This window comes from Tamandua tetradactyla, chromosome 4, assembly GCF_023851605.1.
Source record: "Tamandua tetradactyla isolate mTamTet1 chromosome 4, mTamTet1.pri, whole genome shotgun sequence".
NCBI classification, from domain to species: Eukaryota; Metazoa; Chordata; class Mammalia; order Pilosa; family Myrmecophagidae; genus Tamandua; species Tamandua tetradactyla.
In genome coordinates, this window is record NC_135330.1 from 60,660,821 (window position 1) to 60,685,972 (window position 25,152).

Consider the following 25,152-nt stretch of genomic DNA (forward strand, 5'->3'; position numbering starts at 1 on the left):
GGGCCATGGAGTCTAGACATTTCAGGAGTTTTTTTTTCTCTCTCTCTCTTCCCGTTGCCCTTTGCCTCTTTCCACCTGGAGAAATCCCAATAGGCTGACCAGCCAGACAAACTATTTCACCCTAATGAGGAATTTCAGCTGCTGATTTCCAACCCTGGCACAAAACACAGGAACTCCTTGTGTTCATTGTGATCTACTTCCTTTCTTGCCTGGCCCTGCTCAGGGTGGAGGCTTAGGTCTCAGTGACTTTTCTTGTTTTCACAAAAGAAAAAGAATCTCCTACTCATAGTTACTACTTGAACAATAGGCTTCCTCCATGGTACCTCCCAGAGTGGTAAAATGGAGCACTGATTGCATACTCGGATGAGACTCAAAGATGGCCCGGGGGATGGAACAGGATGTACAAACACTTGTTAAAATTATAGTGCTATTTGAATGTGATTATTATTATCGCTAGAGAGAGGATGATCAATGCCAACTTTGGAATCCAGGGTTGTAACTGGGGTCTAACGCAAAGACGATTGCAAATGTCAGTTTGAAAGACATTTTTATGCTGTTGCGTTTTCCAGCCTTTTGTCTGGCAGGCAGGCAGGCAGGCAAAGGACAGAGAGAAATCCTGTGGGAAGCATAGGGTGGCGGCAGGACAGAGGAGGTTTGTGTCCTCAGGGTTTTGCTAGTCCAAAGGAAGATGATAGGATAATTATATATAAAAGTATAATAAACACTGACCACATGAGATTAAAAGCAGACTAAGGAATTATATGGAATGGTGCATTGTATGTAAGTGCTCAGATGGATGCTTGAAAACTGGGATGATCACAGCTGGGTGAGGTTAGTTGAGCAAGATTGGGAAAACTAACTGTTTTGAGAAATGCCAAAGGCCTTTACTATCTTACGCCAGAGAGCAAAAACCCAAACCAGCTCTAAGTCCCGGCAGCTAGGCCTAGGCAAGTACCAGTCGGTCAGGTAGTTGGACCTAAGAGCACAGCTTGAAGCCAGTGTTCCCTCTGCATCCCCCTCTCGTCATCCCCATAACTTTGCATGTGTTTTAAGATATAGGGAATAGTCCCCTTTTATTCTGAATTTATTGATGTCTCAGCACTTTAACCTATGCCTAATCCTCTCAAGTTAGGCTGGACTGATAATGGAGGGCAACGGAGGAGGAAGACAAAAATCTGAGATTCAGGAAGCTGGGGGCAGATTTCCACCCCAACTCTCCAAAAAAAAAAAGTCTTTGCCCTAGATCTTTCTAGTTTCAGTTACCTCATGAAAGAATATGAAGTACTTGAGAAAAGGTTTAAAGTATCATAACCACGTCACCTCCTAGGAGGTATGGGTGTTGAGAAATCGAGAGAAAAACCCTATATTTGCACAGCCTCTTCTGTTTACATAGCATTTGATCACACATCTGTCTACCCTCCACCTTACTGGGAGGTAGGCCTGATGGGTGTTTTTTACCCCCAATTTACAGAGAAGAGATTAGGACTCAGACAGCCTAGATGACTGGCCCAGAATTATACAACAGGCAGATGGTGAGCTGAGACTGGAAGCTGGGCCTTGTGACTCGAGTCCTCTCCTTTTCACCCAGCTTCTTAATGTCTGAGGGCATACTGGACAATCTGATGTAATCCCATTCTGGAAAAACTCACACTTTATTATTTAGTGACAGAGCGCCTAACTCCTACTACTCTCCATCGGTTCCTGAGACCCTGGATTTTCCATTAACCCTATTTCTGAAGAGGTGACACAATGCCCAGTCAGGGGATTTTGCATAATGAAAGCTCCAAAGCACAAAGCCCCAAACTACTGCAGCTTAGTGTTGCTGCCCCAAATCGCCGTCTCTCTTCCCAGGGGCCCTAGCTCTGCACATAGCTGGCTAGAAGCTGAGCAGGAGCGTGGGGTTAGAGCCTCCCCAAAGGAGGACAGATGGGCAGGCTGGCCCCCGCGCCAGCCCTTTCAACAACCTTTTTGTTTTCCAGCCAAACATCCAGCCTTAGTTCCCCCTCTCACCTACTCCCCACCCCCATCCTGTCTTTAGGCCAGCTCTGAGGACCTGATGGACTCGGAGGGATGGGGGCTGTTCTCCTTTATGACTGGGAAATGATGAAAGGAGGCTTGCAACTGGTGTGGGGCAACTGTTGCCATCTGTCTGGTGGGATGTCACCAGGGAGGGTCTCCTGGATTCACTCCTTCACGCACCACTGGGCTCGAGCCTTTTGTTTGGTCGGCTGGGGATGGGGGGCTGCTGTAGGGCAGTGGAGGGAGAGAAGCAGCTGCTTTGTGTCTGGACCAAACTTTCAGTGACTCACTAGGGTAATTTGCATGAAGAAGCTGCCCCCGCCCCAAACTACTCAAGTGATTGATAACTCCCGCCCCTTCCCCACTTTCACAACCCGTCTCCTCCCCCTTTGGCCCAGGGTTAGCTGTGTCCCCAGCTCCTTCTGAGATGAGCAGCTGGAAAAGCTGTCCCTGTCCTCTTTCTACCCTCCGCTCCCATCCCTTTTCTAGTGTGAAGTGTATCTGGTTGGTATCTTCTTCTCTTTTCCCTCCGACACCCTCCTCCTTAACTCCAACTAAGAACTGAAATCTTAGTCTTGCTTCCTCTCCACCTCCATCAGGCTCTTATAGCTTTTTTCTTTTTGTTTGGTTTGTGCCGGCGAGGCTTGGCAGGCAGAGGGGCCAAGGCAGGAGAAAAGGCCCGTTAGCAGCTCAGCAGCTGAGCAGGAAAAGAAAGGAGATGAATAGAGGCAATGGGGTTGGCAGCTCTCCAGACCAGCTCCTGGTCTTCGAATAACACTCCAGACCAGGGACTGGGGATCAGTGTGGGGGAGGCTTTGGGCCATTTAATTATTTAAAGGTCTCAATACAAGGAGCTAAGTCCCTGGGGAAGGGGGAGGACAGGCAGATGGTGTGCCCAAGGAACTGGGAAACGGGTGCAGGGTACATGAAGATGGGGGTGGGGGAAGTAGGAAGCAAGAGGCAAGGGCCCAGAGTGTAAGGAGATGGGGAAACTGGGAAGTGAAACAGGAAGTGGATTGCCCTCCAGACCCAAGTCGTGCCCTGCAGATAGCCTTTCCCTACACCATCTGGGGGTGGGTTCTCAGCTGCAACTTCTCTTCCCCTGCCCACCACTTCCCTACTTTAATGTTAGTGTCTACCCCAAGTAAGTGAAATACACAGCAAATCTAGGAAGTCTGGGGGATCACCACTTCCCCTCTCTTCTGGCACTTAGAGATGCTCCAAACTGGTTTGGGTGACCAGAATGGGGCACAAATGGGTGGGAGAATTTTCTCTGTGTTTTTTTCTTTTTTAATTGTGGTAAAATTCACGTAGCATAAAACTCTATCTGGCTTCATTTGATATGGTCAGTCCATACAGTGAGTCTGTTGGGAGCATTGAGAAGGCATGTAATTGGAGGTTCTGCTATTGGGGCGCACACACTGCTTCAAAAGGCAACCTATTCTAGCCTGTATGCTTTTTTTTTTTTTTTTTTGGCAATACTGCAGGAAGGGCTACTTCTTGAAGAACAAGGTCAGAAAGAGCTCCCAGATAGAAACACTAAGTTTGAATCCAGCTCTGCCATTTACTAGTTCTGTGAGCTCAGGCATGTTACCTAACCTCTCAATGTCTCAGTTTGGTCACCTGTAAAATGGGGAGAAAAATAGCTCCCACTCACAAGATTGGTGGAAGGATTGATTAATAAACCTAGAGCACTTAGAAGAGTGCCTGGCTCAATAGTAACAACGCAAAAAATAGTTATTAAGTATCATTATTATTACCATTACTAGATCAGAAGGCATCAACATAGACTACACAATGGAAACGGAGAGAAATCGGACAATTTGGGAGTTGGGGTGAAGCCAAAGGAGAATTGTCCCCACCCTTGCTCCCAACTGTAATGAGCTATAGTTGGTGATGTGGTCCTTACTTTTTCTAAAATAATAGTCTCGTGTGTAGCCCTCTTTCCCAGCTGCACCTCATTCCACCTCTACCGTGCTAAGCCAACAACTTCAGATCCTTGGGCTCTAAGACCCTTGCTCTGCTGCACTTAGGCATTATTATTGTTAGCCTATTTTGCAGATGGAAGGACCAGGAGGGCTTGAGGTTTGATCCTCCTACATCCCGGGGCCCTTTTCACTCTCTCGTCAGCCCCCACTGGCCCGGGAGGTCACCCTGCATGAAGCGATCCCTCGGCCACTCTGGGGACACACACTCCAAGACCGCATCTTCGTTAGCCCGTCCTCATTTCCCAGGTCTGGTCAGCGCCAAACATGAGGTAGGGTTTGTTTATAGAGAATTCCGGCGGATGTAGTTCCCTCTTCCTCAACATGCCTTGGGGTACAATGGAGTCCCTTTCAGCCCCGGTCCGCGGCGGTTAAGGCGATTTCACCATAAGCTGCTAGCATGAGATCTGCCCAGCCCGGTTACAGCCGCCCGGAGGAGGAAGCGAAGGTAGGCTACGGAAGACAGGGCGGGCAGGTGTCTGGCGCCTTCGCTGCCGGATATGGCCACCCACCCACGTCCCTCGATCCCCACAGAACTGCTGGCTGGGACCTCGAAAAGCGACCGAACGCGGCTGCGGGTCTGCCCGCGGGGCTAGGCAACAGCGTTCCGACCGCAGCGTCCGGCCGCTCGAAAGAAAGCCGACCTTGTCAACAAGTTGCTGATTGGCCGGACCGGGGGCTGAGCGGGCCAATCAAGGCCCTCTTTAACACTCGTGAGTTTGGCAAAGAATTAAAACTGAGGGCGAGGGCGGGGGCTGGGAGGAGAGTACTAGGTGATTTCCGAAGCTGCCTCTCTGGGAGGAGAATTGTGGAGAGCCCGGTCTTTGAGAATGAGGGAGGAAAGCCGCTGTTTCTGGGGCCTGCCTTCTGCTGCTGGAGGGTCTCGGGCGTTTCCCTATTTTTCAGGCCTCCTTGAAGCTTGACTGAACACAGGACCCGACCTAAGTATTCTAGATGTTCTTGGTTTCTGAATCTCTAACCTTTTACCTTCCTGCCTAAAAAGTCTCTTTGGATTTGGGCATTTTGCCAGTTTTGTTACACGACCCTCTTCATTTTCTTCTTTTATGTCTGTGTCTGCTCACTCCCTCGTGTGGTCCAGTTACCTGAGCTCTTCTCATATTACCAGTCACCCACCCTCTAAAGGCAAATTCACCATCCTCTTCATGGAGATAAAACTTCTAGAGACTGGTGATCAGTCTTTGACTCCAGCCTGTGCCACTTCCTGGCTGTGTGACCTTCAGCGACTACTTAACCTCTCTGAGCTTGAGTTTTCTTCCATGAAATAAAACGCTTTTGATGATAATACTGTCTACCTCCTAGCATTATTGTCACAAAAGTTCTGCCTCATAAATGCCCAGTAAATGATATTATTTTAGGTATTGATAACAAAGGAATGACTATTCCTTTCCTACATTTAATCTCATCTCCATTTTTGGTTTAGGTGCTAGGGTTAACCCTAGATTCTAGAGACATTTTAAATTTCTATCAGCAAAACACTATAAGACTTTAGAAAAAAACTTAGTATAGTTTCAAAGCCTCCAGTTGTAGAAGGGGTCTTGCTTTTGGGTCATGGAAGGGAGAGGCCTCTCTTTTTTAAAATTTATTTTAAAAATATTTTTATTGAGAAGTCTTTCACACATACACATTTCATACATGATGTACAATCAATGTCTCACAGTATTATCACATAGTTGCATATTCATCATCATGATCATTTCTCAGAACATTACAACCATGATCATTTTTTAGGACATTTGCATCACTCCAGAAATAGAAATAAAAAGGAAAAAGAAGAAACTCATAGGTACCATAGACCCTATCCCTCTCTCTCTCATGGACCACTACTGGTATTTCCGTCTACCCAATTTATTTACCCTTTGTCCCCTGTATTATTTATTTAATCCATTTTTTTAAAACTCATCTCTGTCCATACCTTGAATAAAAGGAGCATCAGACACAAGGTTTTCACAATCACACAATCACATTGTAAGCATTATATCTTTATGCAATCCTATTCAAAAATCGAGGCTACTGGAACACACCTCAACAGTTTCAGGAACTTCCCTTCAGCCGCTCTAATAGACCATAAACTGAAAAGAGGGTATCTATATAATGCGTAAAAATAACCTCCAGGATAATCTCTTGATTCTGAAATCTCTCAGCCAGTGAAACTTTTTGTCCCATTTCTCTCTTTCCCTTTTTGGTCATGAAGGCTTTCTCAATCTCTTGATGCCGGGTCCCAGCTCATCCTGGGATTTCTGTCCCACTTTGCCGGGGAGACATGCAAGTGATGTCCCATGTAGGAGGGAGGGTAGTGTGTTCACCTGCCGAGTTGAATCAGAGAGAGAGGCCACATCTGAGCAACAAAAAGAGGTTCTCTGGCGTGATTCTTAGGCCTAATTTTAAGTAGGCTTAGCTTACTTATCCTTTGCAAGAATATATTTCTTGGGGCGAACCCCAAGGTTGAAGTCTTGGCGTGTAGATTTGGTTGTCCCCATTGCTTGCAACAGTATTAGAAATTCTCCAAATGAGGAGGTTGAATATTTCCTCCTTCTTCCCATTCCCCCGGGGGGACTTTGCAAACACTTCTTTATTCACTGCCCAAATTACTCTGGGATATATCCAGGCAGCACACTAACCCGGACAAACCGACAAAATGTCACACCCTATTCAAAGGGATAAGTCTCCCGACAAGACCAGATTCCTCCTTGCCTCAAGAACTTTTTCTCAAATTCATCCCTCTCAAAAATTACTTCCGAGAAGGAATAGAGCAGTGTAATTGCTACCATCTTTGAGAATAAAAGATGTAACATGTAAATTAAAATAAAAATCAAATACCGCGTCATACTCATCAGATTGACAAAATGTTTGGCCTGAAAAATAGTATTGTGAGGATGATATGAATGTGTATTTGCTCAACCCCTTTGAAGAGGAGTTTGGCAGACTCTAGTAAAGGCAAGTTGTTCATACTTCAGCACTCATCAGTTTCTTCTTAGGCATGCTCTATGATTCATAGCTGCTGGTGATTTTGCCCGGTAGGGATCATTTGACTATGTCTGGAGACATTTTTTGATTGTTTTGCTTGTTGCTACTGGCATCTATTGGGTAGAGGTCTGGGTTGCTGCTAAACATCCTGGATGTACACAGGACAACCCTCCTTTCCCCTTCCCCACCTACACAAATAATTACCCAGCCCTAAATGCCTTTGGTGCCACTGTTGAAAACCTCCGGTATATATACTTTAGAGACTCTCAAATGCAAAGTCAAAGAGACAGGTAAAAGGATGTTCATTACATTAACTGTTTCTACAGTAAAAGATTGAAAATCAACTAAATGTCCCTCAAAAGGAGAACAGAGAAATAAATTTAGGTGTATTCATACACTGGAAAGTTATACCGTAGTTAGAATGAATGGGCTGAAATGACAAGAATCAGTATGGGTCAGTCAAGTGAAAAAAGCAGTGCTATGTAAAATCTGATACCATCGTGTAAAAATTTAAAGACTAAAATGACTCTCTGTTTAGTTTATGGATACATAAATATGTAACAAGAATATAAAAACACATAAACCTCAGAAGAGAATTCACCTCTGGAGAGGAATGGGATCTGGAAGAAGCAGAGACTTGAAATGTGGTTCTGACTTCTAATTTTCTTAAAATTGTATCTAGGGCAGGCCACGGTGGCTCAGCGGGCAGAGTTCTCGCCTGCCATGCCAGAGGACCCAGGTTCGATTCCTGGTGCCTGCTCATGCAAAGAAAAAAAATATATATATCTAAAGCATATATATCAGAATGTTAACATTTGTTAAATCTAGATGGTAAATGAATGGGGCTTTGCTATATATTACTTTTGGGTCAACATTGTAGGTTTGAAATATTTCATTAAGTAATTTTAAAAAAATGAAAGATTTATACTCATGGATAGATGTGAGTTGTTTCCTGTCTATACTACTCCAGAAGGATAGCCTCTCTTTGTTTTCTTTGCCAATTTGACTTCCAATTGAAAGTGAGTGGCATGAAAAAGCAGAAGCCTTAAGTAATCCGCTCTGGTGAGGGTGGGATAGTGATAGCAGCTACATCCCGATTCCACAAGCAGGTACAGCAGTGGTTCTCATAAAGCATCTATTATCCAGTATTGTTGGGGTTGGTGTGCCAGCTCAAGAGTCTGGCTCAGGGATGGTGGCCATGGTGTCTTCATGTACTGAGTTGGAGTATTGCTTCTGGCTGCATGACCTTTAAGTCTGATTCTAGAATCCTCCCAGAGATTCTGTGAGCTACCAGTATCCACCCTCCTATTTAAACAAATGCGAATTAATTTCCTTTGTGCTTAAATCAGCTAAATTCTCTTTCTATTGCTTGCAACCTCAGAACTCTGATTGATACAACCCTTCTTCCTATCTAGTGGGTTGACCCTAAATGGTCCTTGGTTGTATTGGTTGCATGTCTTCGACTTCCTTGGAGGAAATTTTTAAAAAATATTATTTTATGGTCCCATGGATACAAGTGTATTTATTGAAGTAGTGTTAAGTTTTTGGTTTAGAAAATGTGATCATTGAGGCCAATGAGAGATGCTTTGTCATACTTTTAAGATGCCTGTGGGCTGAAAGCCTCCACATGTTAGGATGGGCCAATAAATACCAATTGGCACTCAGCAGCAGTAGTCAAAAGTCAGTAGAATGCACTGGGTCCGCTCCCAAACTTCTATAATGAGACCCTCCTCTGATCTTGAATCACCTTTACTCCTGGGCTTCGAGCTTCTCATGACCCTGATACCTTGGCCACATATCTATTTCTCCTTTAGGATTCGGGTGTTCGAACTCCTTCCTTGGATTAACTCTCCCCATATCTTCTTGTGCAAATTGCCATTGTTGGTTCTGGTATCTGTTAGATCCACCTACAGAACTGCCTAATAAGGCTGACATCTGTTGTTGTCTCAGCCTGTCTCCAGAGTCCTGTTTTGTGAAGACAGGACTTGAGAAGATGTGGGTATTATTGGGGCAAAATGCAAGACCAAGGCCTCTAGTTCTCTGCTTCTAGTGGATTCAAGAGGGTTCATGAGTGACCCCACCTGCTTTCCAATGCTTTGTTTCATCTTGGAGTCCTCTTGGGACTCTGACCCATTTCCTGTTATTATTTCCTAAACTGGGTCAAATGTAGTTTTGTCCTTTCTCCTCCAAGTATAGCTGGTGCCCTAGTCATATAGATGGGAACAGCTCATTCATATTTAGTGTTTGCAGTTCCTCTTGGAACCCAGCGTGAATCAACAGGGTCTGCTCTGGTTCTTTTGTCCATTTCAGCCTTTCTGTTCCAGTTTCACCCTGTATTTTGCTTTCCGGGCTGCGTGGTGCAGCCAACAATGAATTTCAGTCTATTATGTTGGTCCTCCTCACTCCACATGTGGGTTCTGTCCCCAGGGTGTGGCCTAGTTTCCGGGAAGGATTGTTTCTCTGGAAACTTGGGCTGCCACGGGGTTGAGCAATGCATTTGCTCTGTTTGGGCATAACATTGTGATCTGGGTCACCCAGAGGCTCAGCTAGTAGTGCAGGCCGTATCTACCAGCCTCCATTGCCTGGTTGAAGCTGAGAACTTTCTGGGGGACTTTGAGAAGGACTACAAGGGATATCAGTCTCCTGAAGACATATTTCAGTTGCAGACCTTGAACCCAAGTGCTTGGTAGAATAAATGGTTGAGCTAGTGAATAAAAGTGGTTGCCAGTCCCCCTGAGAGAGTGTGCTTGGGGCTGCTTGCTTTAAACCTTTTGGCCATCCCAACCCTCATCATTTCTCCTTTTTTTTATAAAAGAAATGAAGAAATATTTTGTCTGTACATCTCATTTGGCACTTACATTGAACTGTCTCATGAGTTCTTGAAAAATTGTGTCTTTAAATCATTAAGGCAAATGAATGTTAGTTACCTTTATCTCCACCAAACTTAGCTAGTACCTTGAGAGCTTTATGTTAATTCCTTCAGATTAAATATACCAACCAACCACTGACACATTATCTGGCTCAGGGCTTTTTTTTTGCATTTAGTAAAAATTTGTTGAGCAATTAAGCTGTGCTTACAGAGAGAAAAGACCATGGTTTTGCCTTTTCTTTTTGCCTTCCCAATTCCTGTCTTTTCATGGCTTCATTTGAATAGGCAAACATTATATCTGTATTTTTCATACATTTAGCTGAATTTAGCAATCCTTTCGATTATGGATGTAGGCCACAAACCACAGCAGTATTAGCAGTATCTGAAGCCTTGACAGTAACTGAAATCATAGATATTTTTGTATAATATTAAGTTATTGAAAATACTTCAAAATGCCACTTATACTTATCCCCACTTTGAAATGACTGTAGTAATTAAACCTGTTGCTAGATCTTGTTATTTGATACATTAATAAAAAGCACATGTGTCGCCAAATCAAAAATTTGTATTTTAATATTTTGATAACTGCATTTCAATGTAATTGGTTTCTTTTGTAAACCTAAATATTTTATTTTATGCCTTTAAGAACATTCTGAGAAGAGGTCCATAGGCTTTACTAGGCTGTCAAAGGGGTCCATGACACTCAATGATGAAGACCACCTGGTCACACTGTGCCTTCTGGTGCCTTGGCTTTTATCCAGAGTCCAGTGGGGCTGGGGGCTGACCAGAGCAGATTGGGAGCACGTGAGCCTAGATTGAATCCTTTAAGAAAGATTTTAGGAAAGGCTCTCATAGTGAGAGATGAAATGCTGCCCACTAGTGGCTGGAAGACAGAATTGTGAGATTGAGCTATGTAGGGCAGGCCCTTGGACGTGAGGGTTTGGAATAGTGGTAGTTAAGTTTCTTAGTACTTGAAATAAGAGAATAAAGGCAGTAGGTGGTTTGGACCCTGGCTATTGTTCCAGCCTCATTGCTTCGATTCTCTCACTTGTTCTCTGTGCTTCAGCCATTTTCACTGGTTTTTTTTTTTTTTTTTTAAAGGAAAGACAGAGAGAAGGAAGGAAGGATGGGAGGAAGAAAGGAAAACATCTTTTAAACATTTTCTTGTATTTTGTTTCTCCGTTTTTGTTACATGGGCTGGGGCTGGGGCCGGGAATCGAACCGAGGTCCTCCGGCATAGCAGGCAAGCACTTTGCCCGCTGAGCCACCGCGGCCCGCCCCCATTTTCACTGGTTTTTGGTGCCTCCAAAGGTCCAGCCTCCTCCTGCATTAGGGTGTTTACACTGCTGTTATCTCTACCTGGCCTGCTTCTCCCCACCCCTTCATCAGACAGCTATGCAAGCCCTCCATATCTCAGAGTATCCATCCAAGACCCTCCGATTCTTGTCTAGGTCAGGCTTCTTTGATTATCCTCATGGCTGTGTTCACCTCCTTCAAAGCCTTTTCTCAGTTTGTAACTAGGGCTCTCAGTGTGGTTTTTGTTGTTCAGTGTGTTACTGCACTGGGCTATAAACTGCTCAAGGGAGGGACTGTTTGCTTTTGTTCTCCCAGTGCCTGTCCAGTAGCACCCAGTAAACATAGATTGACGAAGAGTGAATTTTAGTTTCATTTAGGACTGTGAATGTATTTAGGCTCACCAAGGAGAGGTAGGATGGTCTCTCTTCACTTACCACACCCTTTCTCCTACCGTACTCCTAGTAATACTGCTTAAACCAGTAACACAGGGATGCAGGTAACAGAGCAGAAACAGGAAAGCAAAATGACAGACTGTGGTCAAATCCTGGCCCTGATGTTTCCTTACTGGGTGACCTCAGCTCTTAGTGCCTTAGTTTCCTCATCTGTAAAACAGCAAAAATGATAGTTCCCATGGCATAGCATTATTAGGAATATTAAATGAGATAGCATCAGAAAAGCACTTGCATATAATAAGTACCCAACAAAGCCTGAGAGATGGTCCATCTGGCTCCTCTTTTTGCAAATAATTGGATTTAGAAATGAGGGAAGCCTTGTAGCAGGGCTGGGTGCTGTTCAGAGACAAAACCGAGAGGCAGAGGATTGCTTCTTGAAGCTTGGACTATGCCCTCCCTGTCTATATGTCTCTGTCTCGCCTCCTTTGCTTAGCATTTCTCTGTATTTGGGCACTGAAGCCAGATGTACTTAATTTGCTGTCCTTAAAGAGAGGCCTGTGGTTAAAATTATGATTTCTTGCTGATCTTTTTGCAAGCTCACATTCCTGCCTAACTTTTGCTTCAGAAAATTATAGCTAAATTAGTCTATTTTGGTTTAAGATGGAGTTCTAATACTTGCATCATGCTTAACACGGAATTTGGCATGTAATAGTGCTCAGTAAATATCAGGTGTCATTTCTCATTAGAAAATGGTGAGTTGTCTGAAAGAACAAGCCTGATCTGCATTCTTCATTTAAATACAATTTGCTCAGTACCTAGCATGACATATGGGACTTCAAGGCTTTTAAGAAATGTGCATTGGGGGATGAATGAAAAAGTGGGTGTGTGGCTGAATGCTTATTTTCCTTTTCTTGGCTCACCTGGGATTTGCTGTGCTTGGCTGCACTCGGTTCTGCACAGTTGCCACTAGAGGGCAGGAACAGTTAAGACAATAATATCCAGGACCAAGGAGATCTGGAATTAAGGGGTTGAAGAAAGAATGGTTGAAGGAGAAAAAGGTTAGAAAAACTGAAAAAATTCAGTTGTTGTTTATTTCTAGGGGACCAAATGGAAGGGAATGTGTGCCTAGTGGTATTAAAGTTAGACTTAAAGAAGATCTTCCAGATCAAGGAAGGATGATGAACTGACTGCCTCAAGAGCTTTTTGTATAGGCTGCTTTCTACTTTTTTTTTTTTACCCCTTAGCTACATCTTCCTAAGCAGAGTGAATGAGAAGGAGGGCTTTACAAGTCCCAGGCCTATGACACCCCACTCAATCCCCTAAAACATTCCTTTTGTAGTTCTGCCTTAAATAACTCCATTCTTGCAGATGCAATTGTAAAATAACTTTATTGGTCTGGTTAGACACCACTCATGCTTTCCTGTAACAAGGATCCCGTATAGAGGCATGATGGTGTCCACATGCAGATGCTTTCCGAAGAGCCCTGGGGCAGGGGGCAGCCTTACCCCTTACATCAGAGCTTATTTCTTGAAATGAGCTGGTTTGGCTTTTGTGGATTTCAGGATCTGGAACCAAGAACATAGTCCAAGGATCCCCTCCTTCCCTTCTCAGTGAAGCCATTTGAAAGCACACCCAGCATCAGGGATATAATGGCATCTGGGCAGTGACCAACTTTGAACTAACTCTCCTCAACCAGTCCTTGCCCCTGGCTGCCCAGTTGGCTCTATCCAAATAGTGCTTAAGAAATAGGTGAGTTAGGTCCCAGGCAACATTATCTTTCAGAAATGGGGAGAACTAATTGCTCTCTACTTCAAACTATAAAGCAATAGGAATCTTCAGTAATGAGGGTCTATGTAGCTCAGAGATATGATAGAAGAGGGTTTCATGCCCAGCCCAGGCAAAATCTGGCTGCTTGGCCTGGGCTTCATGGACCCAGTGAGCATCTCCAGACAGCTGGTATTTTTAACCCTGTCCTTTCAACAAATCAGTTAATATTGATTAACCACATCCTCCTCCTATGGGCTAGCAGGCAGTCCCAAGACTGGCTGGAGCCTGTCCCTTCCATCAGGATACAGGAGCTTTCTTCTTGGATAAAAGGAGAGGACACATTATCTTGCTCAAGCTTTAACAACTACATGGCCTCCACCTTTAGGACTACAATCCATGGATGCTGTTGGGAATACAGGGCGAGCATTAGGCAAGAATGAAATAAAATAACTCCAGTTCAGGCAACTGGAGCTGTGTTTGCCCCCATTAATGGGTACCGATGATGAGCAAATTCTGACATTTCTACTTTTGAAGTCTGATTCACCTTCAAATTGCTGTCCAGCTGCTAAAATATAGCCCCATGAATTTCTCTAAGCCTAACATCAGTTGTGTCTTTCCCATATCAGGTCATGAACTTCGTCCTCATGTTGGTGACATCCAATCTGCTGGTTTTCAAGGAGCAAAAATTAAGGAGGCACAGAAGTAATCCTTCCAACCTGACTGAAGTGTGGGTTCTCTCCACAGGTTGCTGGTCGATGCTCACATAGAAGAAGGTACTCTGGGAGGAAGGGTGAGTGGAAGAGGAGGACCTAGCAGGAGGCAGTTGGGCATGGGGAATATTTTGAGAAGTAACGAGTGGGAACCCAGAGTAAGTGCGTGACTGGCCCAGCACTGGGAAGAGATGTAAAGCGCTACTCACAAAGAGTTGAGATTGTTAGAAAAGCAAGGTTATGTACTATTGCCCAAGCAACTTTTAAATTTCCACTACACCAGCTTGTTGAGAAGAACTAATAAGTGGTGGAATTATTGGGGTTGGGACTTCCAGGAATGACGTTTTCGCCACCACTTCTGTTCTTGAAAAACAAAGAGCCTCCGCCTGTGTCCCTTAGCAGAAGGCTGCCTGTCCCCTGACCCCAACTAACCCTGACCACAGGGGAGAAGAAAAAAGAGCGAGCCCATGGAGTTCTGTCACATCCCAGACCTTCCAGCAAAAGCCAAACCAAAGTATCAAGCCAAATGCATTGGGACAGTGGGGGCTCTCTGCCACATGCCCTATGTGAGGGCTGCTCAGATCTCGATGAGGTTGGCCAGGCGCAGGCAGAGTGGTGCGTCCACCGGCATGGCACTGCGCTTGATCTCATTCCCGTCCAGGCGCAGCACCTGCAGCTTGGAGAAGTTCATGACGTCCACCACGGTGCAGAAGCTGCTGATGGAGAACTCTGTGGGGACAAGAGGGGCGGGGTGGGGTGGGGGGTGGGAAGAAACCCAGATCAGGGATCCACATCCACAGTGAGGGCAACAGTCTCCAGGTAGCTGCTTAAGATAAAGACTTTGCTGATGCAAGGGGCAGAATTTGGGGAAGGAAGCAACAGGAGGCATTTTCCAGAACTTGCACCACTAGGAGGAAGAATTAGGAACAGAGGAGTAGCTCTGTTTGCAACTGCAGCTCCGCCTCCTAACTACCCACTCCAGTCTATGCATTATTCTGCAGACCCTTGAATGTCCTTCCAGCCAAGACCTGTCTTTTTCCATCTGTAGGCAGCAGGGGGAAGCAGAGGGTAGGCAAAGACCAACTCTAGCACCTTCGAAGTACCTTATTGCTTTTGGAGAGGGACCCTTGGCTGAATTACAATGGAAGGAAGCGGAGGAATGCAAGGGTTTAAATCTTGAATATCTCCTGCCACTTTGCAGATAGAGAAAGTAGAAGGAAATTTAAATGAGAAACCTTGGGTCGATAGACAAGTGTCCTTGAGTGCCAGAGCTTTGAAGGGGCTGCAGGCTTCCATTCTGAGTGCTCCCAAAGGAGTGAGCAGAGGCTTTGAGGTTAAAGGAGACTGGAAATTCATAGGGTACAGGGGCTGCTGTGGACCTCAAATGAACCATTTCTTTGCTGCCTACATTTAATATAATATGATTTACCCCTTAAAAAAACCTCAACAGATGTTCCCCTCTTTGAAAATGCTTCCCTGAGCCATGCGGTCCTAACATGTTCTGTTTGGACCTGTTCTGTTCAAATACAACAGTTCTGTTTGTTTTAACATACATCTTTCTGCGGATGCTCACCCTGTTCTCCCTCCGCGTGTCCTCAGTTGAACAAAATGGTTGTTTTCTGGTTGAACAAACAAACTGGTTCATCCTCTGGGTATCCTCTGGGACAAGTAAAGCACCTCTGTGTCAAATCTACTGGGTCAGTAATTTGAAAGGAAATATCCAAGAGCTCAGCTAAAACTCCAGCAGGGATTATTAAAAGTCACTATTGCAAGGCTACTGAAGCCTTCAAGGGGTGTCTTCAGTGTGGTGAGTGAGAGTTTCAGGAAAATCGCTCTTGTCATTATTTGCAAAGTTGGTTTGGAAGAAGTTTCCCTTTGGGTCTGGGGTAGGCTCAGACACGGGTGCATCCCTAGCAACTGTAGCACTTGGGTGGCTGGTGAGCTGCAGCTTGCTTTTGCTTCCACCAGAGCAATTCCTCAGCTTGCAGTGGTGGTCAGGGGTGTGCGTCAGTCTGGGGCTAGGTAGGAGGAGTAGGAGGAAGGTTTTTCTTACTCTTCCCCTAGGGGCACCCATGAGGGTTCCACCTGGGGGAGGTGATAGGTATGAAAAAAAAGATTCCAAGGGAAGTAGTATGGAAAGCTTAAATAGGCTGATGAGGAAAATATTTTTTAATTAGCATTAATTATTTAGAAGATAAAATGCATTTAATAAAGGGTAAATCAGTAGTTCCCAGTCTCTGTTAAAAACAGACCAAGGTAGGTGACATGAGACAGCCGCAAATTAACCTGCACTGCAAACACAGGACGGAAAATTCAGGCCCGAAGAATAACGAGACACTGAAAAGAGTGGGGGAGTCTAGGAAATACCTTTCTTTGAGAGCATTCTGAGTGGGGTAGAAGATCTGGAATGCTTTTGGATGTTTTCTTTCTGGTCCTGGGGAACGGATGAAATGGCTTCTGAATAGGCAGGGTGGGGGCAAAGAAGAGCCCAGGCCATGCTGGGTCTTCGGCATCTGTGTAGAAGGTGGGGTTGGGAGAAGTAGTGAAGGGGCCCAATTTACATAGTGCTTCTGACCCTATTTGGCACTGAGCTAGAGGTTCAGTAATAGACCCTCTATCCCAGGCCTGGAAGCCCTCAGACTGTCGGCTAAAGTCTCGGATCCCAATTGTGTATGTGTGTGTGTATGTGTGTGCACACACACACATACACACACACACAGGGTATAATGGATACTTAGATTCTGTCCATATATGGGGCACTTTGAGCCCCTGTGTCTCTTCCCTGTGCTTGTGAATACAGCAGGCCTGCTTGAAGGCGCTGGAAGACATTTTCCAGCCCATATTAAATACTGACATAAGTCTTTCCAAATTCCTCCTGGTGTACCCGCCCTGTTTCACTGGATCTCAAAATTTCAGAATAACATTCTGAGCTATGTTCCCTTCCTGTTGCCAGGCTGGAAAAACTGAGGAAGATATTTATGGAAGAAGGAAGGGGGAGGGAGAGGACCATGCCTTATTCCCCTACATGCATTTTAGTTTCTGTTCTTCTTTTAGCTCCTCCCTCAGATGTTGTAGTCACTCCCACCTTCACAGCCCATCCCTGCCTCCATCAAGTCCCCAACTGGCAGGGAGACATACCCCACCTTTGCCCAGGAGAAGGGACTGAGCTTGCTCAAGTGTATTTCCTGCCAGTGGTCTGAATCAGAGAGATATTCCTCACCACTCGTGGCCAAAGATGCATAGCTCTAGGTCCTCTGGTATCGGAGGCAGGAGTTCACAGGTGTATATATTATCCAGTCTGGGGGACATGAAGAGATTACCTTTCCTTCCTTGTGCTTCAGTTTCCTCATCTTTGCAATGAAAAAAAAAAACTGTACCAGTCAACTTCAAAGTGGCAATGAGAAGAAAAGCTAAGAATAATAGCTGTGTCGTTGGTTTCTAAATTATTTGCTGGGCCCTGGACCAAGCAATTACATGTATTAATTCACTAATTTAAGAAAAACAAATAATTAGTATTATTTTGCCTAAAGGAGAGGCTGATTGGGAAAGAGACTAACTGCTAACTAGATTCAGAAGATTTGGCATAAATTGCAGAAGGGATTTGGGGTTGACATTGAAAATCTCTAGGTTGTTTGACTTAAGGAGAACTTTCTTGCAAGACATTGGAATACTTTACTAAAGTAACACTTTACTAAAGTAATTTTATTTTCCGAGGAGCTTTTGGAAGAGGTAGACCATCTTGTATTTTAACAACAGATGTGGTTCTGCATGAAGGCAGAGAAGTGACAAGATGCTAGGATGAAGCCTTTCCCACCCCGATTTTCTCTGATTGTATAGTTAGGCTGACTCCTATGACAGCTGCTCTTTATTGTTACATTTTAAGGGGTCAAACTCTGATGAAGCACAGCATACAATATGATATTTCTGTTGTGACAATGCTCCCCAAATCAGAGTGAGTAGCATAAAAGTGGTGGTGACTGCTAGGTGGGATGATAGACAGCCATGAATACATGTCAAACCCTTTGCAGCAGGTAGCATTTTAAAGACATCTTAGAGGGGGAAACAAAATCAGAAATAAGAAGATCCCTGGGAAATTTTTTTTTTTTGGCTGCATGGGAGGGGAATTGAACCTGGGTCTCCCACAAGGCAGGCGAGCAGTCTACCACTGAACCACCCATGCATTGCTATAAAGAGAGATTTTTAAATTAAAAAAACAAGCAGTTTGGATTGTATATGATCTTGCACTTCACATTAGATGACCAGATAACCTCCTCACCTTGCCTGCCCCACCGTCACCTATGGTAATGTCCTCAGGTGCTAGTGCCTCTCTTGCTAAAGGAGGCTGTCCAGCTCGTTAACAACTTGCTAAATGATTGATCTGGTCTCTGCACACAGGGAGAGAGGGGACTGAGAGAGAGAGAGGATAACAACTCAGTCCCTCTCTTAGTGCTTTGATGGTGCTGTTTGCTCTGTTTGCTCTCAGCAGGCTCTGCTTCAAAGCCCATTCCCAGTGGTCATTAATGGGTCCTCCTTTCCCCAGAGAGGAGGGAGGTTAAAAGCTGACTCAGTTCCTTCCAGCTGGGATTAAGACATCAGAGGCCCTGGGGAAATGTAAATGCATTCTGAACACAAGATCCTGAGAGGAAAAGGAACTGATATGCTCCTAGGTAATTTAATCTGAAATGAATATTTGAGTTCTTAGAGGCAGAGGGGTGTTCCTTTTAGTTCCTTTCATAATTTACAGGCAAGTGCTAGAAAAACAAGAAGCCCAGTGTTTCCCCAACCCCAGGCGTTGTGGTGTCCAGTCCCATGTTAACCTTAGGAGGGTCTCTGCCCTGCCACCAGGAGCTCCTTGTACTCCACGGAAAACTGACACAAACAAGTACTGCCTTCAGCTCTGAGAGGCTGCACAATTTTGTCCACCAGCTGCAATGTTTAAAAAACAAATAAAACCAAAATACAAGGGCAGGCTGTAAAGGCAGGAGTAGATCATGTGGAAACAGAAAGATGATCCTCTTCCGGCAATCTTGGTAAGTACAGAAACCATGGTTTCTTGGCAGTCCACCTTCCTCCCAAGATGGACCTTACAAGTTAAACTTAAATTCCCCTCTCTATTAACTGCCCCTTCCTAAACCTTTCCAAACTCTTCTCTCCCTGCTCCTAAATATATGATCCCTTACTCTCAGACATGTATGTTCCCTGGCCATCCCCTACAGTTGACCTGTTAAATGATTGGTTCCTTTGTTTGTGACAATCCCCCTTCCCAGAATGGCTTTGCCCTGCTTTCCTCCAACCAATGCCTACTTTTCTCTCAAGACCTACATAGAAACTTACCACTCCTTGGAAGTCTTCTCCTATGCCAACCTTTCCCCACTGAATTTTCTTAGCACTGCCGTTTAGTTTACATGTATGGTATTTTGTACCACCAGTACAGGTGTGTGACTTGGTTTTCAGGTTGTTTCATTTGCCCTTTGGTTCCCCCTACATTTTTTTCTTTTGTATTCCGGCTAACACTTAGAATAGGGTCTTTCAAATGAAAAAGACAACCAGTCCCCCTCCCCTTTGTCAAGGTCTCACCATTGATCCTATTGCCTTGGAGGTAGAGGTTCTCCAGGTTGGTGTTGACTGGGGGTATCTTCTGCAACTGGTTGTAGGAGAGGTCAAGCTCAAGGAGACTGCTGGCATTGAAGGTGTTGGAGGATAGACCATTGTTGGTGAGGCTGTTATGGGACAGCCGCACATACAGCAACTTGGGTGACCCCCGGAAGTAGCTGTCAGGGACAGAGTAGACATTGTTGTGCTCCATGTACAGCTGCTCAAGGGCTGAGGGCAGTCCATCAGGCACTCTTCGAAGGTGGTTGTAACTCAGGTCTAGCAAAATCAGTGAGCGGAGGCCCTTCATTGCACTGCCCACTTCCTGGATGTCGTTGTGTTGGAGGTACAAAGCTGTGAGGTTCTCCAACCCCTCCAGAGCATTGTTGGGGACCCGTGAGATCTGGTTGTGGTCAAGATGGAGCTCCCTCAGGGATCGAGGCAGTGGACCGGGCATCCGGGTCAGGTTGTTGTGGTCCAGGTACAGTCTCTCCAGGTGCCTCAGCTTGGAGAACACCTTCTTACCCACTTTATCACTGGTGATCTGGTTGCCATGGAGAGCAATCCAGAGGAGTCCTGTGGCATTATCGAAGACACCTTCCTGGATAGAGGAGATCTGGTTGTTCTGAAAGTAGACATACTTCATGCGGGAGGGAACAAAGGGCAGGTACTTAAGGTTGCGGTTGTCACAGTACATGGCTGTGGGGAAGTTGGGTGGACAGTCGCACTCCTGGGGACAATCACGGGGTTCTGGTGGAGGTGGAGAGCCATAGGCATAGGCTGGACCTTCCTCTACCCCATAGGGGTAAGGCTCGTAGGGCTCATAAGGGTAAGGGTCATAGGGATCGTAGTATGTGGACTGCTGGCTGCGGAGGTAGTGGAACCACCAGTGGGGGTCCTCATCATACTGAGCCCGGGAGAGGGAGCAGAACCCAGCCAGCAGCAGGAGGAAGGCCCACTGCATTTTGTCTTTCTGTAAAAAGGAGAGAGAACAGAGTAAACCGGCATGAGTGAGACTCTAGTAAGGCAGAGTAGGAAAGCCTTAGGCTTTGAGCTAGATGGATCTGACTTCAGTCTGAAGCATCTGAGAGCAGGAGCCTTGCTCCCACTTCCTCAGAGCCTCCTTCCCATGTCAGTGCTGCACGCTGGGTCCAGCTGGGCCTTGTCTGTCTAGGGTGAGCTAGGGGATTAGGTACATTTTCCACTAGTCATAAAGTCATAGAAAAATAATTTTGAGATTAGAACAGACTTGAATTAGGATGTGGGCTGCATTGTTTTGCAGGGGCAGATTTTTAAGAGCCTCTAGAAACCTTGAGGTCCTGTTGGAACAGCTGGAAAGCCCAGGCCAATCCCTGTGGTCGTGGTGGTGGCAGATGCTTTCAGGCCACATCCAACTGGGACTTTCCAGGGAAAGAATATCTTCCAGGAGTCCAAGGAAAAACCCTCTGGCTCTCTTTGTATCTCTGAAAAATCTCCAGAAGGGCTTGAGACATCAAGGGGATGATCTGAGCTACTTGGTCTCTTGGGAAGGCTAGGGGTTTTGGTTTTGAGTCGCTGGATGGTGGTCAGACTGCTACCACCAGCCACCATAGGGTTTGAGCTACCCTCCAAAGTGCCATTGTCTATAACAGTTTGTTGGTGAGAAAACTCTGTTTGTACTTTGTGGCCACATGTGCAACTTGGCTGGAACGGATCTTATATAAGGGTTTCATATCCCTTGCAGATCAGGGGTATTGGCACCATGGAATGGCACTTGTCTTCTAGAGTGAGTTCTGAGTACATGGAGTCTGGATTAGTCTACTTCTTTCTCTTCTGTCGTGTCTGGTAACATGTTAGCACTCCCCAGGCTCCACCATGGATGTTATGCAAGAGCCACAGGGGTGCCAAAGAAATGAATGAGAAACACAGCAAATGGAGTAGGATTTGGAGATTCTGTGTATCCCCAAGGAAAAGTGGCTTAAGATGGGATTCTAACAACCTCCCTCCCATTCCAAGCTCCCAACCTGCTCTGAGTGATAATACCTGGATTGCCAGCCTCCATATCGAGGCACCTCACATTGCTAGACAGCCTGTTGCCTTTTTTATTTTCTGTAGCCCATGGCCTTTGAGCTAGCTATGCTGGTGAATTGATAAAAGGCAGGCTTAGTGAGAAATGTGGGGTGTGGTGTCATCTGAAGGACCCCAACTCTGACACTCAGTCTGGTCACCTTCTGGCCAACATCTCTCCCAGACCTCTTTGTGCCCTGAAAGGAGGGGTCCCTTAAGTCCATTAAGCCCACTTCATCCCATCAGCCCTTGGGCTATAGAGAAGCAGGCACCCTGGCTCATCCTCAGGCAGCCTTTAGCCTGAGACAAAGAACACACTGTTCTTCTGAGAAGCTGACCCAACTGCCCACTGCCTGGGCATGCCTCTGGGCCTGGCTCTGGCCAAGTGAGAAGACGGATGGAGCGGCCTACTGCCAACAGTGCATTTTTCCATGAACAACCCTGAGCTGCTCCAGGACTAAGGTGGCTGTCTAGAGGGCTGGCACAGTGAACCTCTGTCTCCATTTCTCCTTCCAGATTGGGCACCTTGGCAGACAAAAGCAACCTTCCTCTTCAAGACAGCTATCCAGGGGCTGTGCACCCAGCTCACTTTGGCTTCTCCTTAGGAGCCATGACAGTTGAAAGGCTTTAGTGGGCAGCTTCTGCCTCTGCTTACCTTACCTGCATTCCTTAGCAATATTGCTCCAAGGTTATAGATTCTTAATTTTTTCCCTCTAATGCTAAAGACCCTCCTGTGCTTAGAGTTTTGTAAGGTGGAAAGTTTCTAGGACTGGTACTCAAGGAGTTGGGGGGAGTGTACTCAGAAATAATGCTGTTCTTTCATTTCTATAATCTAGTGAAAGTTCTCTCCATCCATTAGAACCAAAGAGATCAAACCCAAAACCATTTCCTATCCTGGATTGGACCGTACACCTCAGTCCATAACTCCCTGTACATGGCCACTTCTCTTTATTCTCTCCCCTTCACCCCAGCAACACACTTTCCTCCAAGCTCAAAATTCCTCCCCCCATCCCACTCCATAAAAGCATTTAAGTACTATAAAATCTACTCTCTCTATAGTAGATTTTATAAGTAACAACACTCACAGCTAGAACGGTAGGGTCATAGGTGGTAGGGGAATGCTGGCCTCCCTGAATATCTGGTCTTTCCTTTTCTCATTCCTGGGATTTGGAGTTTGCCCCCAGTTGGAGGTTCCCCCCAATAACCATAAAATAACGGTAGAAGAGGGGTAAAATCTGGAATCCTTTTTGCCTTACAGCCCCCTCTGCCCTTCTCCAGCATCCTAGATCATTGTCCAGATGGGGAGACTGAAGAATGGACTTGTCCCTGTCTGCTCCTCTCTCCATTCCCCAGCTCCTTTCCTTTAAAAACTTTATGGAGCTACAAGGGACAAAAATTAAAGTAAAATGACTAAACTTACCTTGAGTTGAACTTTTCAGGGAGTGACCACGTCTCTGTCTGGCCTCCTTGGGTTGGAGAGCATATGAAAGAGAAAGAGACAGAGAGGGAGAGAGAGGGAATGTGTCTACTGAGAGTGTGCGCGTCTGTGCCAGGCCAGGGTCCCGCCCCCAAATTCCTAATCAAATATTATGAAGAAAGGGGCTGAGTAGCCCAGATTCTGGCTTTTTCAGCTCTACTGTGAGGGCGGAGCTCACACTCAACCACGCAAAAATCCTTCTGTCTGGCTGACGCAATAAAAACCACCATCTTTCCACTCACTTATCTTTCCTGAAGCATTGGCAGCTCTGGGTCTCTTTCTGCTGAATGAGTTAGCAGTGTCCCAGAAGTTATTTGCACAGTCTCATATGAGTTTCCTGGATTTCTCATTAAACCCACAAGGACAGATGCAGGGACAAGGCAGAGGGGGAACAGATTTTGGGAAAGGCATCCTAATGCTTTCAGCAAACTAACAGTCCCCTGGGGAAACTAGCACTCACCCTTCTTGGCCGGAGCACCCTCCCTATAGGCAGTGGTTAGAGTATATGAGGAGCATAGCACATAGCAGCTGTTTCTCACTCTGGTTCTCTCTCTCACCAGAGGAGGTGTTTTCCCCACACTGGAACAAATGGAAAGGAAGAAAATCTAACATAATGTTGAGCACCTACTATGTACTAGTAATATGCACTTTCATTTAATCCTCACCACAGTTTTAGGCTTAATAACACTTATCTTATTGGCTTGTAGCAAGAACCATATGAGGTAATATATATGAGGCATCAGGCCTGGCATTTGACTGGCACTCAGAATGCGATAGAAGTTATTTTTGTCCTACCCACTTTACAAATGTAGAGTCCTTGACTGAAGGGAAGATGAAGCTGGAGAAGCTGGTAGAGGCTAGCCCATAAAGGAATTTTAGGCCGTGGAAACGATTTGATTTTTATTCTAAATGTTTGAAAAACAACTTTTTTTTTTTACATTTTTTTCCTATTTTTATTGCTCAGTATGTTTTTTTTAATTTTTATTAATAAAACCAATAAACATACAACACGAACATTCTTTTTTTCATCACATAGTTGTATATTCATCATCATGATCATTTCTTAGAACATTTGCATCAATTCAGGAAAAGAAATAAAAAGAAAACAGAAGAAAAATCATACATACCATACCCCTTACCCCTCCCTTTCATTGATCACTAGCATTTTAATCTACTAAACTTATTTTAACATTTGTTCCCCCTATTATTTATTTATTTTTAATCCATGTGTTTTACTCATCTGTTGATAAAGTAGATAAAAGGAACTGGTAGGAGCTAGACCATGAAAGGAATTTTAGGCCAAGGAAAGGATTTGATTTTTATTCTAAATGTTTGAAAACAACATTTTTTTTTCTATTTTTATTGCTCAGTATATTTAAAAAAAAATTTTTTAAAAACATAACCTACAAACACGAATATTCTTACCATACGATCATTCCATTCTTGGCATATAATCAATAACTCACAATATCATTACATAGTTGTGTATTCATCACCGTGATCATTTCTTAGAACATTTGCATCATTTCAGGAAAAGAAATAAAGAAAAAAAAGAAAAAACTCATATATATCATACCCTTTACCCCTCCCTCTCATTGATTACTAGTATTCCCATCTACCCAATATATTTTAGGCTTTGTTTCCCCTATTTCTTTTTCTATAGTCCTTATCACTCCCTTTCATTGATCACTAGCATTTCAATCTCCTAAATGTATTTTAACATTTGTTCCCCCTATTATTTATTTATTTTTAATCCATATGTTTTACTCGTCTGTCTATATCATAGATAAAAGGAGCATCAGACACAAAGTTTTCACAATCACCCAATCACATCGTGAAAGCTATATCATTACACAATCATCTTCAAGAAACATGGCTACTGGAACACAGCTCTACAGTTTCAGACAGTTCCCTCCAGCCTCTCCATTATACCTTAACTAAAAAGGTGGTATCTATATAATGCGAAAGAATAACCTCCAGAATAACCTCTCGACTCTGAAATCTCTCAGCCACT

General features: G+C 44.8%; 1 protein-coding gene and 1 long non-coding RNA gene across 2 annotated transcripts; one reads left to right on the forward strand and one right to left on the reverse strand.

The window, feature by feature from the left end:
* Positions 1–3,347: 3,347 nt before the first annotated feature.
* On the forward strand, positions 3,348–4,711 carry LOC143680889 (uncharacterized). The gene is made up of 3 exons (XR_013174217.1): positions 3,348–4,276; positions 4,360–4,452; positions 4,539–4,711. It is a non-coding gene; the product is annotated as an uncharacterized LOC143680889 (long non-coding RNA).
* Positions 4,712–12,915: 8,204 nt separating this feature from the next.
* On the reverse strand, positions 12,916–23,241 carry FMOD (fibromodulin). Its single transcript, XM_077157457.1, has 3 exons — positions 23,082–23,241; positions 19,601–20,588; positions 12,916–14,752 (listed from the first exon to the last, which is right to left on the reverse strand). The coding sequence occupies exons 2-3, from the start codon at positions 20,577–20,579 to the stop codon at positions 14,601–14,603; spliced, it is 1,131 nt and encodes a 376-aa protein (XP_077013572.1). The 5' UTR covers positions 20,580–20,588; positions 23,082–23,241; the 3' UTR covers positions 12,916–14,600.
* Positions 23,242–25,152: the final 1,911 nt, after the last annotated feature.

What these genes read in the sequence shown, in the direction of transcription:
- FMOD (XM_077157457.1), bottom strand. Translation starts at nt 20,579, where the DNA reads ATGCAGTGGGCCTTCCTCCTGCTGCTGGCTGGGTTCTGCTCCCTCTCC. An exon ending in CCAAGGCAATAGGATCAATG is followed by an intron (nt 14,753 to 19,600) that starts GTGAGACCTTGA and finishes TTGTCCCCACAG; the next exon opens with AGTTCTCCATCAGCAGCTTC.